General features: G+C 35.1%; 2 protein-coding genes across 2 annotated transcripts in view; both read right to left on the bottom strand.

The window, feature by feature from the left end:
* Window positions 1-720: 720 nt before the first annotated feature.
* On the bottom strand, window positions 721-5,849 carry LOC108667086. Its single transcript, XM_018154075.2, has 4 exons — window positions 5,771-5,849; window positions 3,456-3,654; window positions 2,253-2,641; window positions 721-865 (listed from the first exon to the last, which is right to left on the bottom strand). The coding sequence occupies exons 2-4, from the start codon at window positions 3,651-3,653 to the stop codon at window positions 760-762; spliced, it is 693 nt and encodes a 230-aa protein (XP_018009564.1). The 5' UTR covers window position 3,654; window positions 5,771-5,849; the 3' UTR covers window positions 721-759.
* Window positions 5,850-8,235: 2,386 nt separating this feature from the next.
* LOC108667087 overlaps window positions 8,236-14,880 on the bottom strand; it is a gene marked incomplete at its 5' end in the record, with an annotated part of 65,222 nt that continues 58,577 nt past the window's right edge. The window contains 4 exon segments of the mRNA XM_018154076.2: window positions 8,236-8,723; window positions 10,094-10,204; window positions 10,700-10,788; window positions 11,851-12,038. Coding sequence (XP_018009565.2) covers window positions 8,596-8,723; window positions 10,094-10,204; window positions 10,700-10,788; window positions 11,851-12,038 — 516 coding nt within the window.

Consider the following 14,880-nt stretch of genomic DNA (forward strand, 5'->3'; position numbering starts at 1 on the left):
ATATCGATTGAAATCTTGAAAGGCTTTGCTTCGGTCCGGGTTGGCCAATCTAACTATAAAAATTGATCAGATAATCCATAGAGGTTAATACAGCTAGAGTGACTAACGTTCATTGAAGATGAAGTAAGGGTCGCAGCTCTCGAGGATGAAGAAGTCTTTTTCGATGTGTGTGATGACCAAGTCAATGGTAAAATGTTATTGAATTTTTATTCAACGCAAAAATTTTTCACTCGCAAGGAAATAATAATTTTTTGAGGGTGACACAAGTTTAATCCTTTTTATTTTGAAAACATGCGTTTGATTATCTTTTAATAAGTTGGCTCATCACTGAAAGTACTAAAAAAGTATTTAACATTAGGTTAAACCTCACATCATTGAGGCAGTAGATGTTGCAAAAAAATATTCTTACCGATTCGTAATAGGTCATTAATATTTAACATTTTCGGTTTCATTACGATCACATCGATATGAATTAGAAAATTAGGGTTATGATTAAACTAAAATTAAAAATCCCGGAATTTTTTTGTTTATTCATAGAGTGAAGATAAAAATTATTCGTAGAAATAATTTTTGTGACAATATTTAGAATGGAATCTAGGGATAATAACGATTTTATGTTTATCAATGAATTCATGACACTAAACCAAAACTTTTTGCTTCCAGAAAAATCTAAGTAAGATGTGATGGATTTGGTCATGAACTAGATATTCGCGTTAATTATTTAATCCTAATTAATTAATATTCTCGTGTAAAAGTTAATTATGAGATCTTCAACTCACTGCCATAAGGAAGGCCTGTGAATCTTATCGAGAAAGGAGCCTTATCGATGATGGTGATGTTTGTCTTCGCCAAGGTCGGCTTCCCACTGTGAAGAATTTCATCCTAATTATGATTTTATTCGTGTAAAAAATAACAGGGCGTATACTTTCAAAAAAAGTTAATAGATCGTAAGTTCATTAGCCAATTATTGACGGCCTTTCAAGCAAAATCCACCAATCATAGACAAGAAAATAGAGCGTAAGTACTTACGTTCACTTAGCGAATTTTGAAAGTACGGCCTCAGGATGTTAGAGTGGCTAACGCTGAGACTGCTTAGATTTTTAATAAAGTTAATGGGTAGCAAATAGCCTGCGCATGTGGTGGGCGGAGGAATGCTTGAGGTCGCTTAGTTTCTATTTATTTAGATTAGTTCATCTCTCCGCATTTTCATAATGTAAACATGACAAAAATTTTTAAATCAAGGTAATAATGATTTGCCGATTTAATTTGGCGATCCCAATGCACAGCCGACAGTGATGGAATCCTACATTACTAGCTGATTTTAGCTTCCAATTTTAGCTTCTAATCTGGCGCACAAATGAGGTTGAATAGGGATCAATACTAGGCAAGACTAGGGAATAGGGATCAATACTAGGCATCCAACAACGAAAATATTTTGATTTCCGATTTTTATTTTCAAAAGTTTCATATTTCCAAAATTCACAAAGATTGGGTTACGATTACTGCGATAAAGAGATTAGGTTAAGATTAGTCATATATCCAGAAATGTCACTGGCGTACTTCAACGTTGAATAACGGCTAACGTATTGCTTAATCGTTGATTAACAGGAACGTATTGCTTATACTGTGAATAATTAGTTATATGTTTGAAACGAATAATCAAGGGATTATTCATGAAGAAACAGTTTATAAGAATTTTGTTTGTGCCATTTACTATAAATTATTAGTAGTGACCGGAGAAAAATGTTTGAACGTTACGGTCAACCGATAATGTACGCTGCACTCAGAAAATTTAATGTGTTAAATTGTTGAAATAGTGACACATTTTCTGCGCCAAACACCGATACGTTGTTTTGCCAGGCTAAACTGCTTCATTCTTACCCGCGCACTGGCAAAAACTGCATAAAACAATTTGTAAATGTGTCATCAATTTTTGAGCGAGTTGCAAACAGCACACGAGACAATCTCGGCCAGCACAAAAAAATATAAAATGGAAAAATAAAACAGGAAATAAATAAATAAAATAAAAAATAAGTCTAATTTGCGTAAAATAATTGATTTTTTCAATTGGAATCTCACACGTTTATAATAAATCTTATAAGTCCAAGTATTCGTGTCTATATGCTTATTATAAATTGACCCCATATTAATATAGTAGGTCACTTTACGACTTACAACGACTTATAAGAAACATCATAACATTATTAAAAAAATTTATGTGTGAATAAATTTAGACTTGATGTTAGACTTACTCCATGAAGTACTCAATGGTGCAGTTGTGAGGGTACACGGGGGGCGGCACCCCCTCAGAAGACCCCCCTCCGAACAACCCTAGCAGAAACTGCAGGATAGCCAGCAGTCCGGGACTGGGGGCACCTGGAGGCACCGGCACCGTGGTAGTGGGCACCGTGGTTGTGGTAGGAGGAGGTTCGGTTGTGGTAGCGTTGGGATCAGAACTGCTAACCAACCCAAAGAAGGCGAGAATGTCGGTGAAGATGTTGCGTTGTTGGGGGGAGGCGTTAGATCTGCCACCACCACTTGCGGGAGGCCAACCAAACTTGTCCACAATCAGGCATGACATGTGCCGCTCGTAGTCTGGTCCCCATTTGAGGTACATCCGTGCCGGGAAAAGTTGTGGGAACTGTTGGCATTGTAAGGAATAAGACATTGGACATAATATATTGTTGCAAAAATAATTTCAAAATGCAAAAGTTTCAAAAATTTTCGCAAAATTTTTGCCAAAATAATTAATTCATTATAATATAATTGCAAAAAATAAATAATGAATACCTTAAATGATCCATTATTCGCATAAGTTTTTGAGTGAAATAGTCATTAAATAACAGAAACGTGCAGCTCTTATAAGCGAGACGAAGTCATTGGCTTGTGGCAATGCAAAAAAAAATACTTAGTTGATGTTAGTGACAATAATCAACATGAGTCAACCCTGTGATGAAGCCTTGAGGAGCTCTGAGAATGCGTATAGCAATGCAAGGCAAGCAATATTTATGAAGTGAAATATTATTTTTTTCAAAACCAAATAATAAAAACGAATAAAACGAAAACAATATTGGATCAATATCTAAAATATCAGTAAAATCATAATAATAATTATAATAATAATAAATATAACAAAGAAAAAAAATTGGATCAGTAATTACAAAGACAACATTTCCACACTTCCTAAAAAGATAAGATTGATGAGAAACAAAGTAATCACTCATGAGGTACGAAATAAATAAATACAAAACAATTCTCAAATGCTAACCAGTTTCTCCAAATCTATAATAATAATAATAATAGTAATAATAATAAATAAAGAAAGGAAAAAATTAGACCATTAATAACAAAGACAATATTTCCACACTTACTAAAAAAATAAGATTGATAAGAAACAAGGTAATCACTCACGAGGTACGAAATAAAAAAATACAAAACAATTCTCAAATGCTAACCAGTTTCTCCAAATCTGTGAAATTGGTCGGGACGGTCTCGTCCACGGACTCGGAGGGACATCCAAACCAGCCGAAAGTTCCGCGCTGGTTTCCGGGTCCGACATTGTCGCGGTCGCTTCGGTTTGCCATCTTCACATCTGCCGCAGTCCCCTCCAGCAGCGCGGCTAACGCCAACACCAACGCTAGCTTGTAGATCATCCTGGCGGATAAAAGATCGTTTTTTCGTCGGGTCGGTTATTACATCCTGTTACTAACAATAAGAAAAATGTAATGAAAACATTGAGGACCAATCTATTTTACAACAAGTGTGTTCTACTGTAAAATTGTCGGCTAACGCCAACACCAACGCTAGCTTGTAGATCATCCTGGCGGAAGAATGATCGTTTTGTTATCGACTCGGTTTTTAGATCCTGTTATTAAAAATTTGATGAATATATTTCAGAGGCTTTTGATACACTCTGATACACTTTTTTATCAGAGACCACAAAGTGTATCAGAGGCTTTTGATACACTCTGATACACTTTTTTATCAGAAGCCAAAATGTGTATCAAATGTTTTTGATACACTCTTATACACTTTTTTATCCGAGGTCACAAAGTGTGCTAGAGGTTTTGATGCACTCTGATACACTTTTTTATCAGAGACCACAATGTGTATCAAATGTTTTTGATACACTCTGATGCACTTTTTTATCAGAAGCCACAAAGTTTATCAGGGATTTTTCTTAAGACGGGGACTATTAGGCAATTATTAAGGAAAGATCTGATTTAATGCAGAACAATGTGCGCATTGGTTCAAATTTTGAATGCCTTATGCTTTGAATTTTTAGGGCGAGATTGACTCTCTAGATCCTAGTTTCACCATACAAATATAACACGTTATCAAACTAAAAAATATACACGACACTGGTCATGCATGATATTACCCAACAAACATGATGCTGTGTATACATGATAATATGATATTACATAATATAAACGGCGCTGAATAATGGGCCTGGTGTGGCCTATCGCTGATTCTTGTACTTTTCGTTACGTGTTCAAAGGAGATCTAAAAACAGGCACTCTGACCAGAACTTTCTAAGCTGACTGGATTGAAACAGCTACTGGACTCCTATATACCAGGTTCTTATTGTGCAAGGCAGTTCAAGTTTGAACATATAACCTATGTATATGATGCTGGTTATTCCAACATATATTGATATATATACGAGTTCATACTGCTGTCATCTCGACAGCCCAATGATCAAGAATACTCTTGGTCATTAGCAACACTTTGACCATGCTTGGAGCAATACTTTATCAAAGCACAGTCAAAGTAGCAACACTTTGACTGTATGCTTTGACCATGCCAAGCATGCTAATCATGGATAAGAAATCAGAATGTGCGACTAACACTAAGCTTACTAGGAATATTAAAATTTGATGTACCCCAGCTCTGGGAAAAAAGACTATTTGATACTGTGGCTGCAGAACAATAATGGCCTTTTAGTAAGCCGGCTTCTGGCAAATAAAGGCCTTTTGACAATCCAGCTGCGGCCCAACAAGAGCTTTTTGATATTCCGACTCTCGGCTAGTAATGATTACCAGAAAAATAGGTTAAAGGAATTAAATATTTTGTTACAGCGCTTTGCCCTATTGAACAAATTTAGGAGTCATTCCGAAGAACAAAAATCGAAAAATGGTACAGAATGGAACATTAACTGCATTGTCGTTAAAATATATTGTAATTTTACTTTAAATCATCTCTCGGGCTTGGCATCATATTGATGATCTTGACTTCAGTTATGAAATTTGTTAAATTAAACTCTCGAATTTTGCCCCAATTTTCGAAAAATCTGAAAACGTATATTTAGAGCAAGCAAAAAACTTGAACCTTCATACAACAGTCAAAAATTACAACATTTATTCATTACAAAACGACTCAAGTAACGATATTATTTTCCATTGAAATATATTCCTACAAATTTCTTTATTTATAAAGTAAAATAAAGTGATAGTTTGTGAACATAATAACGATTAAATTTCACAATAGACCAGGCGTGAGAGCTAAGATCTCACTGAATAAAGTTACTGAAATTCGAAAACAAACCCAAAAACAAGCATGCCAAAAAAAAAAAATTCGGGCGTCAACGAAATTCTTACGCAGCACCTAACGGAATTGTCGTTGAATGTAAAATTCAACAACAAATATCAATACTAAAATATTTATACCAACAACTTATAAATTATTATCAACCGAAAATCACATGTGAGTTAAGAAAGATAGACATACGTAGTAGCGCTCGCTGCTAGGATTCGTTAGGCAAACTTACGTCTTTGATGCTTCGTTGCGCTAGTTCTCGGCTTGTAAAAAAATGCACTAGACTTCGATTCTGTTTCCTTGGACGTCTTTGCACTGAAACTGAGCCCTCGAAGACACGTTAGCGTCGAAGAAAATATATGAATGAGTCAACGTATTCGTGTCTTTAAATAAATGAGGTCATACATCGCACAGATGTCGTAAGTTGGGGGCAAAAGACAGACTTTGCAAGTGTTCGGTTTTCTTCGTTCTATGTTATGAAGTGACACGTGTAAACTAGGAAGGATAATAAGAAAAAAGGGAGCAGTAGTGAGCCATGTATATGCACGATAAATACTTTTTTTATTAGTAATTTTTAAGGCTCATCTCTAAAAGTGAATTTTTTCTCTAACTTTTTTACATCTTTTTTTTTTATGTTCAAAATACTCCTTTTGTCAGCTTTTGTCGCATCTATCCTTTAGGTAAAGATATACAAAAATTTTAGCTGGAGATAAAGTCTAAATGATATAGAACTAATCAGTGGAAAAAAAGAACTATATATGTAATAAAATTTATCTTGAATATTAATTAGTTAATGGCTTCATAATATTGGTCTCTTATCATGAGCAAAATTTCTAAAATTTTCCGCCGTATCATCCTGTGTCCTCGCAAATGCTGCTATAAAAATTGAAATTTTCACGCAAAATAGAAATTAAACTTTAGACTAAAATGACTTATGGCAAAAATGGCAAAAGCTCATGAGAGGTTAAGAAAAATCATGCCAGGTTATCAACTTTGTGATTTCCAAGCAGCCTTAAAGTTTAATAAGGTCAGTTCACAAAACCAGGCTTAAAAACTTTTCCGATGAAATATTTAAATTAAAGGGCAATACATGTATCCGTTGTAAACATCTTTTCAAGTATTTTATTATCGCTGGCAATTTTATGCAGTAGAATATTATCGTTTGGTTTTGTTTGGAATAAGAGAAACACCGTTGCGGATCTAGATTTAATTGTCTAAAACAGCTTAAGTTACATCGTTTTGCATCGGTACAGCGGAATTTTTTGAAGTTCTCAACTATTTTTCATAATATGTAATCCATTTGTGTATAATATATATAATAAATAAATATGTAAATCCTCATTAACGTTCATGTTTTTGTAATAAATAGAATTGGATTAAATCCCCTCGTTAGTTTCAGGTTCAGGATGGTACACCTGAAACCAAATTAGTTTCAGATGTAGTTAAACCCAAAACTCTTTGGGTTTAAGTTAAGAGTTTCTTGACTCAAACCTAAAACTAATCTCACCCTATCTATCAGAAACAAAGGAAGCTCATATTGCCGACGATATAATGTTATCTCCAATCATCGATGCTTTATATGAATGCGGACAATTCGGAGTTTGTAATGATAGGCACCAACTGTTTTACCGTTTCTTGACTGCGTTAATGAAATTTTAGAATGTATTTAAGAATTGTTTTTAGATTATCGTAGAAAATATCGAGCAGAGACGGTAATCATTTTGCTTTGGTGAGAATGCGGATTTTTGCTGTAATTAAAAATCAATTACTTTTTTTAGCGCCAGCAGTTGTTATTGATCTTACTAGAAAAACAGTATGTCAGAACCAACTGCAATGAACATAAATAGGAAAGACAAAATGCCCTAAAGTAACTAATTTTAAGAATGAATTGGGAACACATCAATATTAAGCGTTCTGTTCTCATCCAAGGTAACTATGGCAACACAGGGGTCGTAAAGGATGCTGGAGGCTAACTATTTACTGCATGTCATAGGTCAATCTTGATCCATATATAATTTTACTCACTGGTATCCGTAATACCATTTCATCGGTAAACGGCCATTAACCCCAATAACATCGAGTGTTCACGTCGTTAGAAAAACACGTGATGGCGGGTCATTTCCACAACTCCATACACCTTGGTCCATACTTTCAAAAGTCGCTAAGTGAACGTAAGTACTTACGCTCTATTTTCTTGTCTATGATTGGTGGATTTTGCTTGAAACTGTCAATGATAGGTTGATGAACTTACGATCTCTTAACTTTTTTTGAACGTATATGCCCTTCTCTCTTTACTTCTTGTTGTTTGTTTGTCTGTCTGCTACAAATCTTATAATCGATATTTAACACACTTCTACCTGGACAATCGATCTGAAATATCGCATACTTGCGTAAAAATAGAGACAATGCATGAATCTACTGACAGAATATATAATTTTAAAAATTATTTTATTTTAATTTGAAAAAATAATTTTGTCTAATACATATCTTATTATCGATATTTAACGCACTAAGCTTCTACATGTCCAATCGATCTGAAATTTTGCATACTTGCGTAAAGTTAGAGACAATGAATGATTCAATTGATTGAATAAATAATTTTAAAAAATTATTATTCTTTTTAACAATAAAATTAAAAAATTATATATTTTTTAATATTGATAATAAAATTAGAAATTCGTTGCACATGTGTAACATCGGAGACACTGGACTTTTTAGAAGTGTTGTCTTTAAAAATTAATTTTGATATGCATATTATTCCTCACCTTGTGTCTTTTCCATTTCTTTTTCCCCTATCTGACGACTTTTTGACATGTTTTTCCCCAATTTCCCACTAACATTCTCGCTGCACCATCACAAAAATATGCCCACTCGAGATTATTGGAGTTCAGGTGCCATACTTTCAAAACTCGCTAAGTGAACGTAAGAACTTCCGCTCTATTTTCTAATCTAGTATTGGTTGATTTTGCTTGAAAGGCCGTCAATTATTGGCTGATGAACTTACGATCTCTTAACTTTTTTTGAAAGTATAGGCCCAGGTGACGTCTGAAGACCGCTCTATGGACACCAGCCCGCTGGCTGCCACCCAGTGAGGGAGGTGAGCTGTTGTAGGCCTCCAGCCATGCAGCGCCAGTCGAAGTTGTTAGCCGTGGTCACAGTCTGCTTGAGAAACATGTATCCGTTGTCTGCAAAAAAATGCATCCGTTGTCTTCAAATGTCTTCAAAGAAATATGTATCAGTTGTCTGCAAAGAAACATGTATCCGTTGTCTGCAAAAAAGTGTATCCGTTGTCTGCAAATGTTTTCAAAGAAATATGTATCAGTTGTCTGCAAAAAAATGCATCCGTTGTCTTCAAATGTCAAGAAACATATACCCGTTGTCTGCAAAGAAACATATATCCGTTGTCTGCAAAGAAACAGCTATAAATTTTTTGTAGATTCGCAATGATTTTTTTTGCATGATCGTGACTGTCAGAGGTGGGAACAAAAATTTGAAGACATTTCGTCCAACTTCTTAACGAATTGGAAAAATAGTGTTTACTCTTGTCGTTTGCCAATTATATAAAAATAAATTATTGTGTAAAATACTCAGACCAAAGTCTGCAATAAAGAGACCAAAGCCTTTCTCATTGATGGATTTGTAAGTGAACTACTACAGAAGTGCTCTCATTAACAATTAAAGTATATTTTTGACTATTAATGACTATTTAATCTTGCCTCGTGAATCAGAAATTACTTTACGTGTTATTAGATTATATCTCATGTACTGTAACTTAAAATCTTGGATTAACCATTAATTAATGTGTAATTAATCTGAGCTGGAGTCGTATGCCATTTTAGTTGAATACATCTAGCATTAAATTCGATACCTACTGTATATAATATGCAAGATGAAATCTTGAAAGACGAAATAAAATTTTCACCAGAGATTATTGAGGTCTGGACCTTCGTACTTTTTTGCACTTGGATACATCGAATACAAAATAATCCTAACTGATAGAATTCATCTTAAAAATCTTATCTTATTTCTAGATTGCATTGATGATTATCTTCTGCGTAAATTTTGCGTTCATATTACCTGACAAGAAAACATTCGGCAATGTAAAAACAGTGGGCTATAAGCAACGCACAAAGTTATAAAAAATACTAAAAATCCTTGTCTCAAAACAAATAAAAATATGTATTTAGATCAAATTCCAATTAGCAAGAATTAGTTCAAATTCCAATTAGCAAGAATTTTTAAACGGAATTCCGGGAGCTTTGAATCACTCACGTTAGGTTAGGTTAGGTCAGGTTAGGTCAGGTTAGGTCAGGTTAGGTCAGGTTAGGTCAGGTTAGGTCAGGTTAGGTTAGGTTAGGTCACGTTAGGTTAGGTTAGGTACATTTAGGTTGGATCAGTTCAGGTAAAGTTAGGTTAGGTTCGGTAATGTTATAATAGGTTAGGTCAGGTTAGGTTAGGTTAGGTCACGTTAGGTTAGGTTAGGTTAGGTTTGGTTAGGTTAGCTTAGGTTAGGTTAGGTTAGGTTAGGGTAGGTTAGGTTAGGTTTATCACTCACAGTAATAACCAATAATGGTGTCATCCATGCAGCGCTGGAAGACCGCGTAGGTGTCACCGATGTCCGATAGGAACAGTTTCACTGATTGCCAATTACTGCCCGCGCCGAACACTGAATGGACAAATAAATTTTATAAACCAAATTTCAAATTTACCTATATTAAAATAATGTACCCTTATATATGCCAAATATAGAATAGATGTCAATATTCCAACACGAATGGCAACGCGAAAGACCGCGCGCCGAACACTGAGTGGACAAATAAATTTTATAAACCAAATTTCAAATTTACCTATATTAAAAATAAGTAACCTAATATATGGCAAATACAGAATAAATGTGAATATCCCTACACGGATGCCACGTGAAAGACGATTCCAAGCGCCAGGCTACGAATACACAAATAAGCAAACAAACGCAGAAAGAAAATTCATGAAAAATATGATAGATCATGAACACGGTGTGGGTAAAGTTTTAATTAAATAAAAAAATTAACTTTTAAATTTTAATAATTTAAATAAAATAATTATTTAAGTGATTTTTAATTATATAATCAATTTTAATTTAATTTTAATCGCAGAGTGGCTATACGAGCAGGCAACTCACTGGTCTGAGGTGGACCGGTTACTGTTAAGGAGTAGGGGGCGTTGAGACTTAGAGTGTAGTTGGCTTTCCAAGACGTGGCTGTTGTTTTGCTGTTGACAAATGGATATCAATGTAAACATTAGCTGTAGACGAATTAATATCAACATAAACGAAAGATTTGTGTAGTTTGGCAGAAGCTGTTCTTTAATGCATAAAATGTAAAATTTTATTAAAAAAATTAATAAATAAAATTATAATAAAATGTAATATGGCAACCTGATATTTGGATTTTCACTTCCAATCAAGAGCCTAATTCGCCGAATCGAGAAAAATAATAAGAAAATTGTCAATAAGAAATACTCTCTGGTCTTCAATGAAACCTGCAATAAACGAAAGATGTAGACGAAGATCTTAAACCTTTTTTATCAAGGAAGAAATGACCGAACACTGAAAAGTTGTTTGCATAGAAAGATTAAATTTCTCTGGCCAGACATCCTTTTGGTTATGATCTTTTTATCATCAAGTATCTTAATTAGTTTATAATAACTAATTATTCGAAAATAGAAGAGTGCTGATTATGTAAGTTGCTGCTGCAGAGCACAAACTATTTAAGAGTACGTTTCATGGTTATTCCAATGGCTAATGAAACAATATGTAAATGTATGAGTGGATTGTGAAGTATGCGAGAAAATTTTTTGTGAACTTATTCAATATAAACTCTCATCAAGGGCCATTGTTGACGAAAATATAGCATTAAAAAGCAGAATTAGCTTAAATATGGGACTGCTATGTCCCAAACATATACTAAGGATACTAAGGATATGAAAGATAATCGGAACTCGATCCCATGAAGAAAGCCAAGTTTATCGACTCAATTACGAGGACAATTGGCGAAAAATTAAATTATTAAGTGATTATTAATTAGCGCGCACTTAATTAGTTAGCCTATAACACACTTTATTAATTAATTAAACACACTTAATTAGCGTATAGCACACTTTATTAATTAATTAAACACACTTCATTAGCATATAGCACACTTTATTAATTAATTAAACACACTTCATTAGCGTATAGCACGTTTTGTTAATTAATTAAACACACTTAATTAGCAAAATTAAGTGCTTAGTCAAGCACTTAATTACATGAAAATCCTGGCATGTGGGTCTCACTTGAGGTAGGAGAAGGTAAGATTGCCCGAGTACAGCGAGTAGTTCGGCGGAGGAGGGTCCGGCCAAAAGAGCCATCGGTTTCCAGCGTCCGCAGATCGAGAATTCTTCCCGAATTTGATGCACTGGAACTTGTCTTCATCCGTTTTTGCCTTGCGCATGTAGAGGGTGGCCGGCAGCAGGCTGTTCAGCTGCACAGAGTTGACCAGGGGCCATACTTTCAAAACTCGCTAAGTGAACGTAAGTACTTACGCTCTATTTTCTTGCCTATGATTGGTTGATTTTGCTTGAAAGGCCGTCAATGATTGGCTGATGAACTTACAATCTCTTAACTTTTTTGAAAGTATAGACCCAGCTCTCTCGACGTAAAGTAGTTTAAATATATTAACCCACTACCACAAGACATGAGCAACCAGAGCAATATTGTCACACAAGCCTAGACAAAAAGAATACGTTGCTAGTGAGCCCAGAATGACTTGCACTGATGGTTGCCGCCACGTACGACAACTTTGAAATGTTCTCTTTTGCGTACAAGGGAAATCATGTTGCTACACTCAATAGTCTACGTATAATTTAAGTTTAAAGTTTTTTATGTTCCCGCTGAGAGTGACATACGGCGGTAGACGGTTAAAAATCAAATTGTAATTATTGAGTATTTCATTATAGGAACGCGTACTTTGCAGACCTACCGAACAGTTTTTGTAGAGACGCCCGGTAGGATTTGAACGCAAAAAATATATGAATTTCAATAATGTATTCTGAATGTGGTTTATTCTACATTAAGCTGACTAACACTGAGTGTTTACAGAATACAGATTCATTTGAAGTACACAAACACACACACATATAATAAAAAGTCACTAAATTAACAATTGAATTAAAACTTGCACACAAGTTCAATGAACTGAAGCCTGAACAATGAGCATATACTGTATTGTCTGAATTTACATTTACAATGGATATTTCTCAGTGTATGTTGACCGCACGGTTGGGTACTCATTAATTTTCGCGGAATAAACACGCCGCAGATATTTATTTATTGTGATACACAATACTGAATACATGATACTGATAATATATAACTTGGCGTTTGCTTCATCATGATCTTTTTGACTACGTGTAGCGAAATGATATATTACTCGTATTTCAATCGGCGACCTGAACAATGAAATCTTTAATATTTAAATCACTTTTCCACGCATTTGAGGACAATTTAGGTCTCAGTAGGACTCAGTACCCACTTCAGTGAGTGACAGAGAGCGCATTTTCTCGTCGACGTAAACGTGAAGTCACGGACGGACAGACAGACGAACAGATAGACGGACAGACGGACGGACATGACGAGCACAATAGTGTATTTTTCCATAAATGAAAAAATGCGCTAAAAAGGTATTATTATTATTATTATTATTATTCTCGTTAATATTATTGAAAAACTCGTTAATAATATTAAAAAAACACGGAAAAAATTGTCGCTGGACGACCTCCGGCCACAGGTTATTTCAATCGGCGACCTGAACAATGAAATCTTTAATATTTAAATCACTTTTCCACGCATTTGAGGACAATTTAGGTCTCAGTAGGACTCAGTACTCACTGCAGTGAGTGACAGAGAGCGCATTTTCTCGTCGACGTAAACGTGAAGTCACGGACGGACAGACAGACGAACAGATAGACGGACAGACGGACGGACATGACGAGCACAATAGTGTATTTTTCCATAAATGAAAAAATGCGCTAAAAAGGTATTATTATTATTATTATTATTATTCTCGTTAATATTATTGAAAAACTCGTTAATAATATTAAAAAAACACGGAAAAAATTGTCGCTGGACGACCTCCGGCCACAGGCAAGACGCCGTTAATCCGGTAAATATTTATCATTGTCAGAAATTTAAATGAACTTCGATTAGATGACAATAGAATAAAAATCGAATAGAAAGAATAGATAGATAGAATAAGATAGATAGAATAAGAATAGATAGAATCCGTTCCTCCACCATTCGTTCAAAGTAGTTAAGGCTTGACATTGTTTCTGCTATTAGTACAGGAAATGTCTGTTCGAGATAACTGCCTATGGAGCGACTTCGCTAGGACTAGCTTGGGGCTGTGCACTGTTTCTGTCGCTCTCGCATTATATATCGTCTCTTACAAGGTTGTGCAAATATTTCAGGAGTCAAATTTCAGTCTTAAAATGCCTAGCAACTTACGGACCAGGCAATAAGTCCAGCAGCTATATCAATCAAACGTCAGCTATGGAAAGATCGGGTTCCAAAGGCCGGATCCCTTGTGAATCAAGTCACGAAAAGNAGACGTAAACGTGGCCATACATTTCATTCGGGATTGTTTTCAGCTGTAAGTAAGAACAGTATGCATACATATGAATGAGCATAACGGTTAAAAGCCTCAAAGTTAGAAACTCGGCTCCTCGACTCTACAAGTTTTCTTTAGCAGTTCACCAAAGTAAGGTGAGTGTGAAATTTTTGTCATCCATCTACACTGTTAGAAAAATTACCGTTAACGGTATTACCGGAGTTTCAGTGGCCAGTGGCACGTGAAAAGAAACATCGTCTCGCCGTTTTTATTCTAATTTAATACTAGAAATCCGTAAAACGTCTGATAAAACGGCGAAACAGTTTATTTTCACGGGGCGACCGGCCACTAGAACGCCTGTGGGACCGTTTTTTCACCGTTTTTTTTTCTAACAGTGTATTAGGTTATGAACGCACGTATAATGAATTCAAAGAGGAGTAATGAGCAGTGCAACTTTTTAAGTTCATATAAGAAACAATTTTTGGCTGCATTTAAAAAAAAATCGTATCTAAGTTTCAGCTGAGAAGTCACGTCACGACAAGATTACGCGCTCAGTAACCGCGGTATAAATCCGTGGTATAGTGAAAGGTACCATTGCTTAAATAAACACAAACATTTTTCCAACATGAACGACTATTTGAAAAAATGTTTGAATATGCTAGTCTGAAATCCTTTCATTAATTGGCCGTCAGCAATGCCTAGAGCATTAGAATCACAG

Source organism: Hyalella azteca, unplaced genomic scaffold (assembly GCF_000764305.2).
Source record: "Hyalella azteca isolate HAZT.00-mixed unplaced genomic scaffold, Hazt_2.0.2 contig5857, whole genome shotgun sequence".
Lineage (NCBI taxonomy): Eukaryota > Metazoa > Arthropoda > Malacostraca > Amphipoda > Hyalellidae > Hyalella > Hyalella azteca.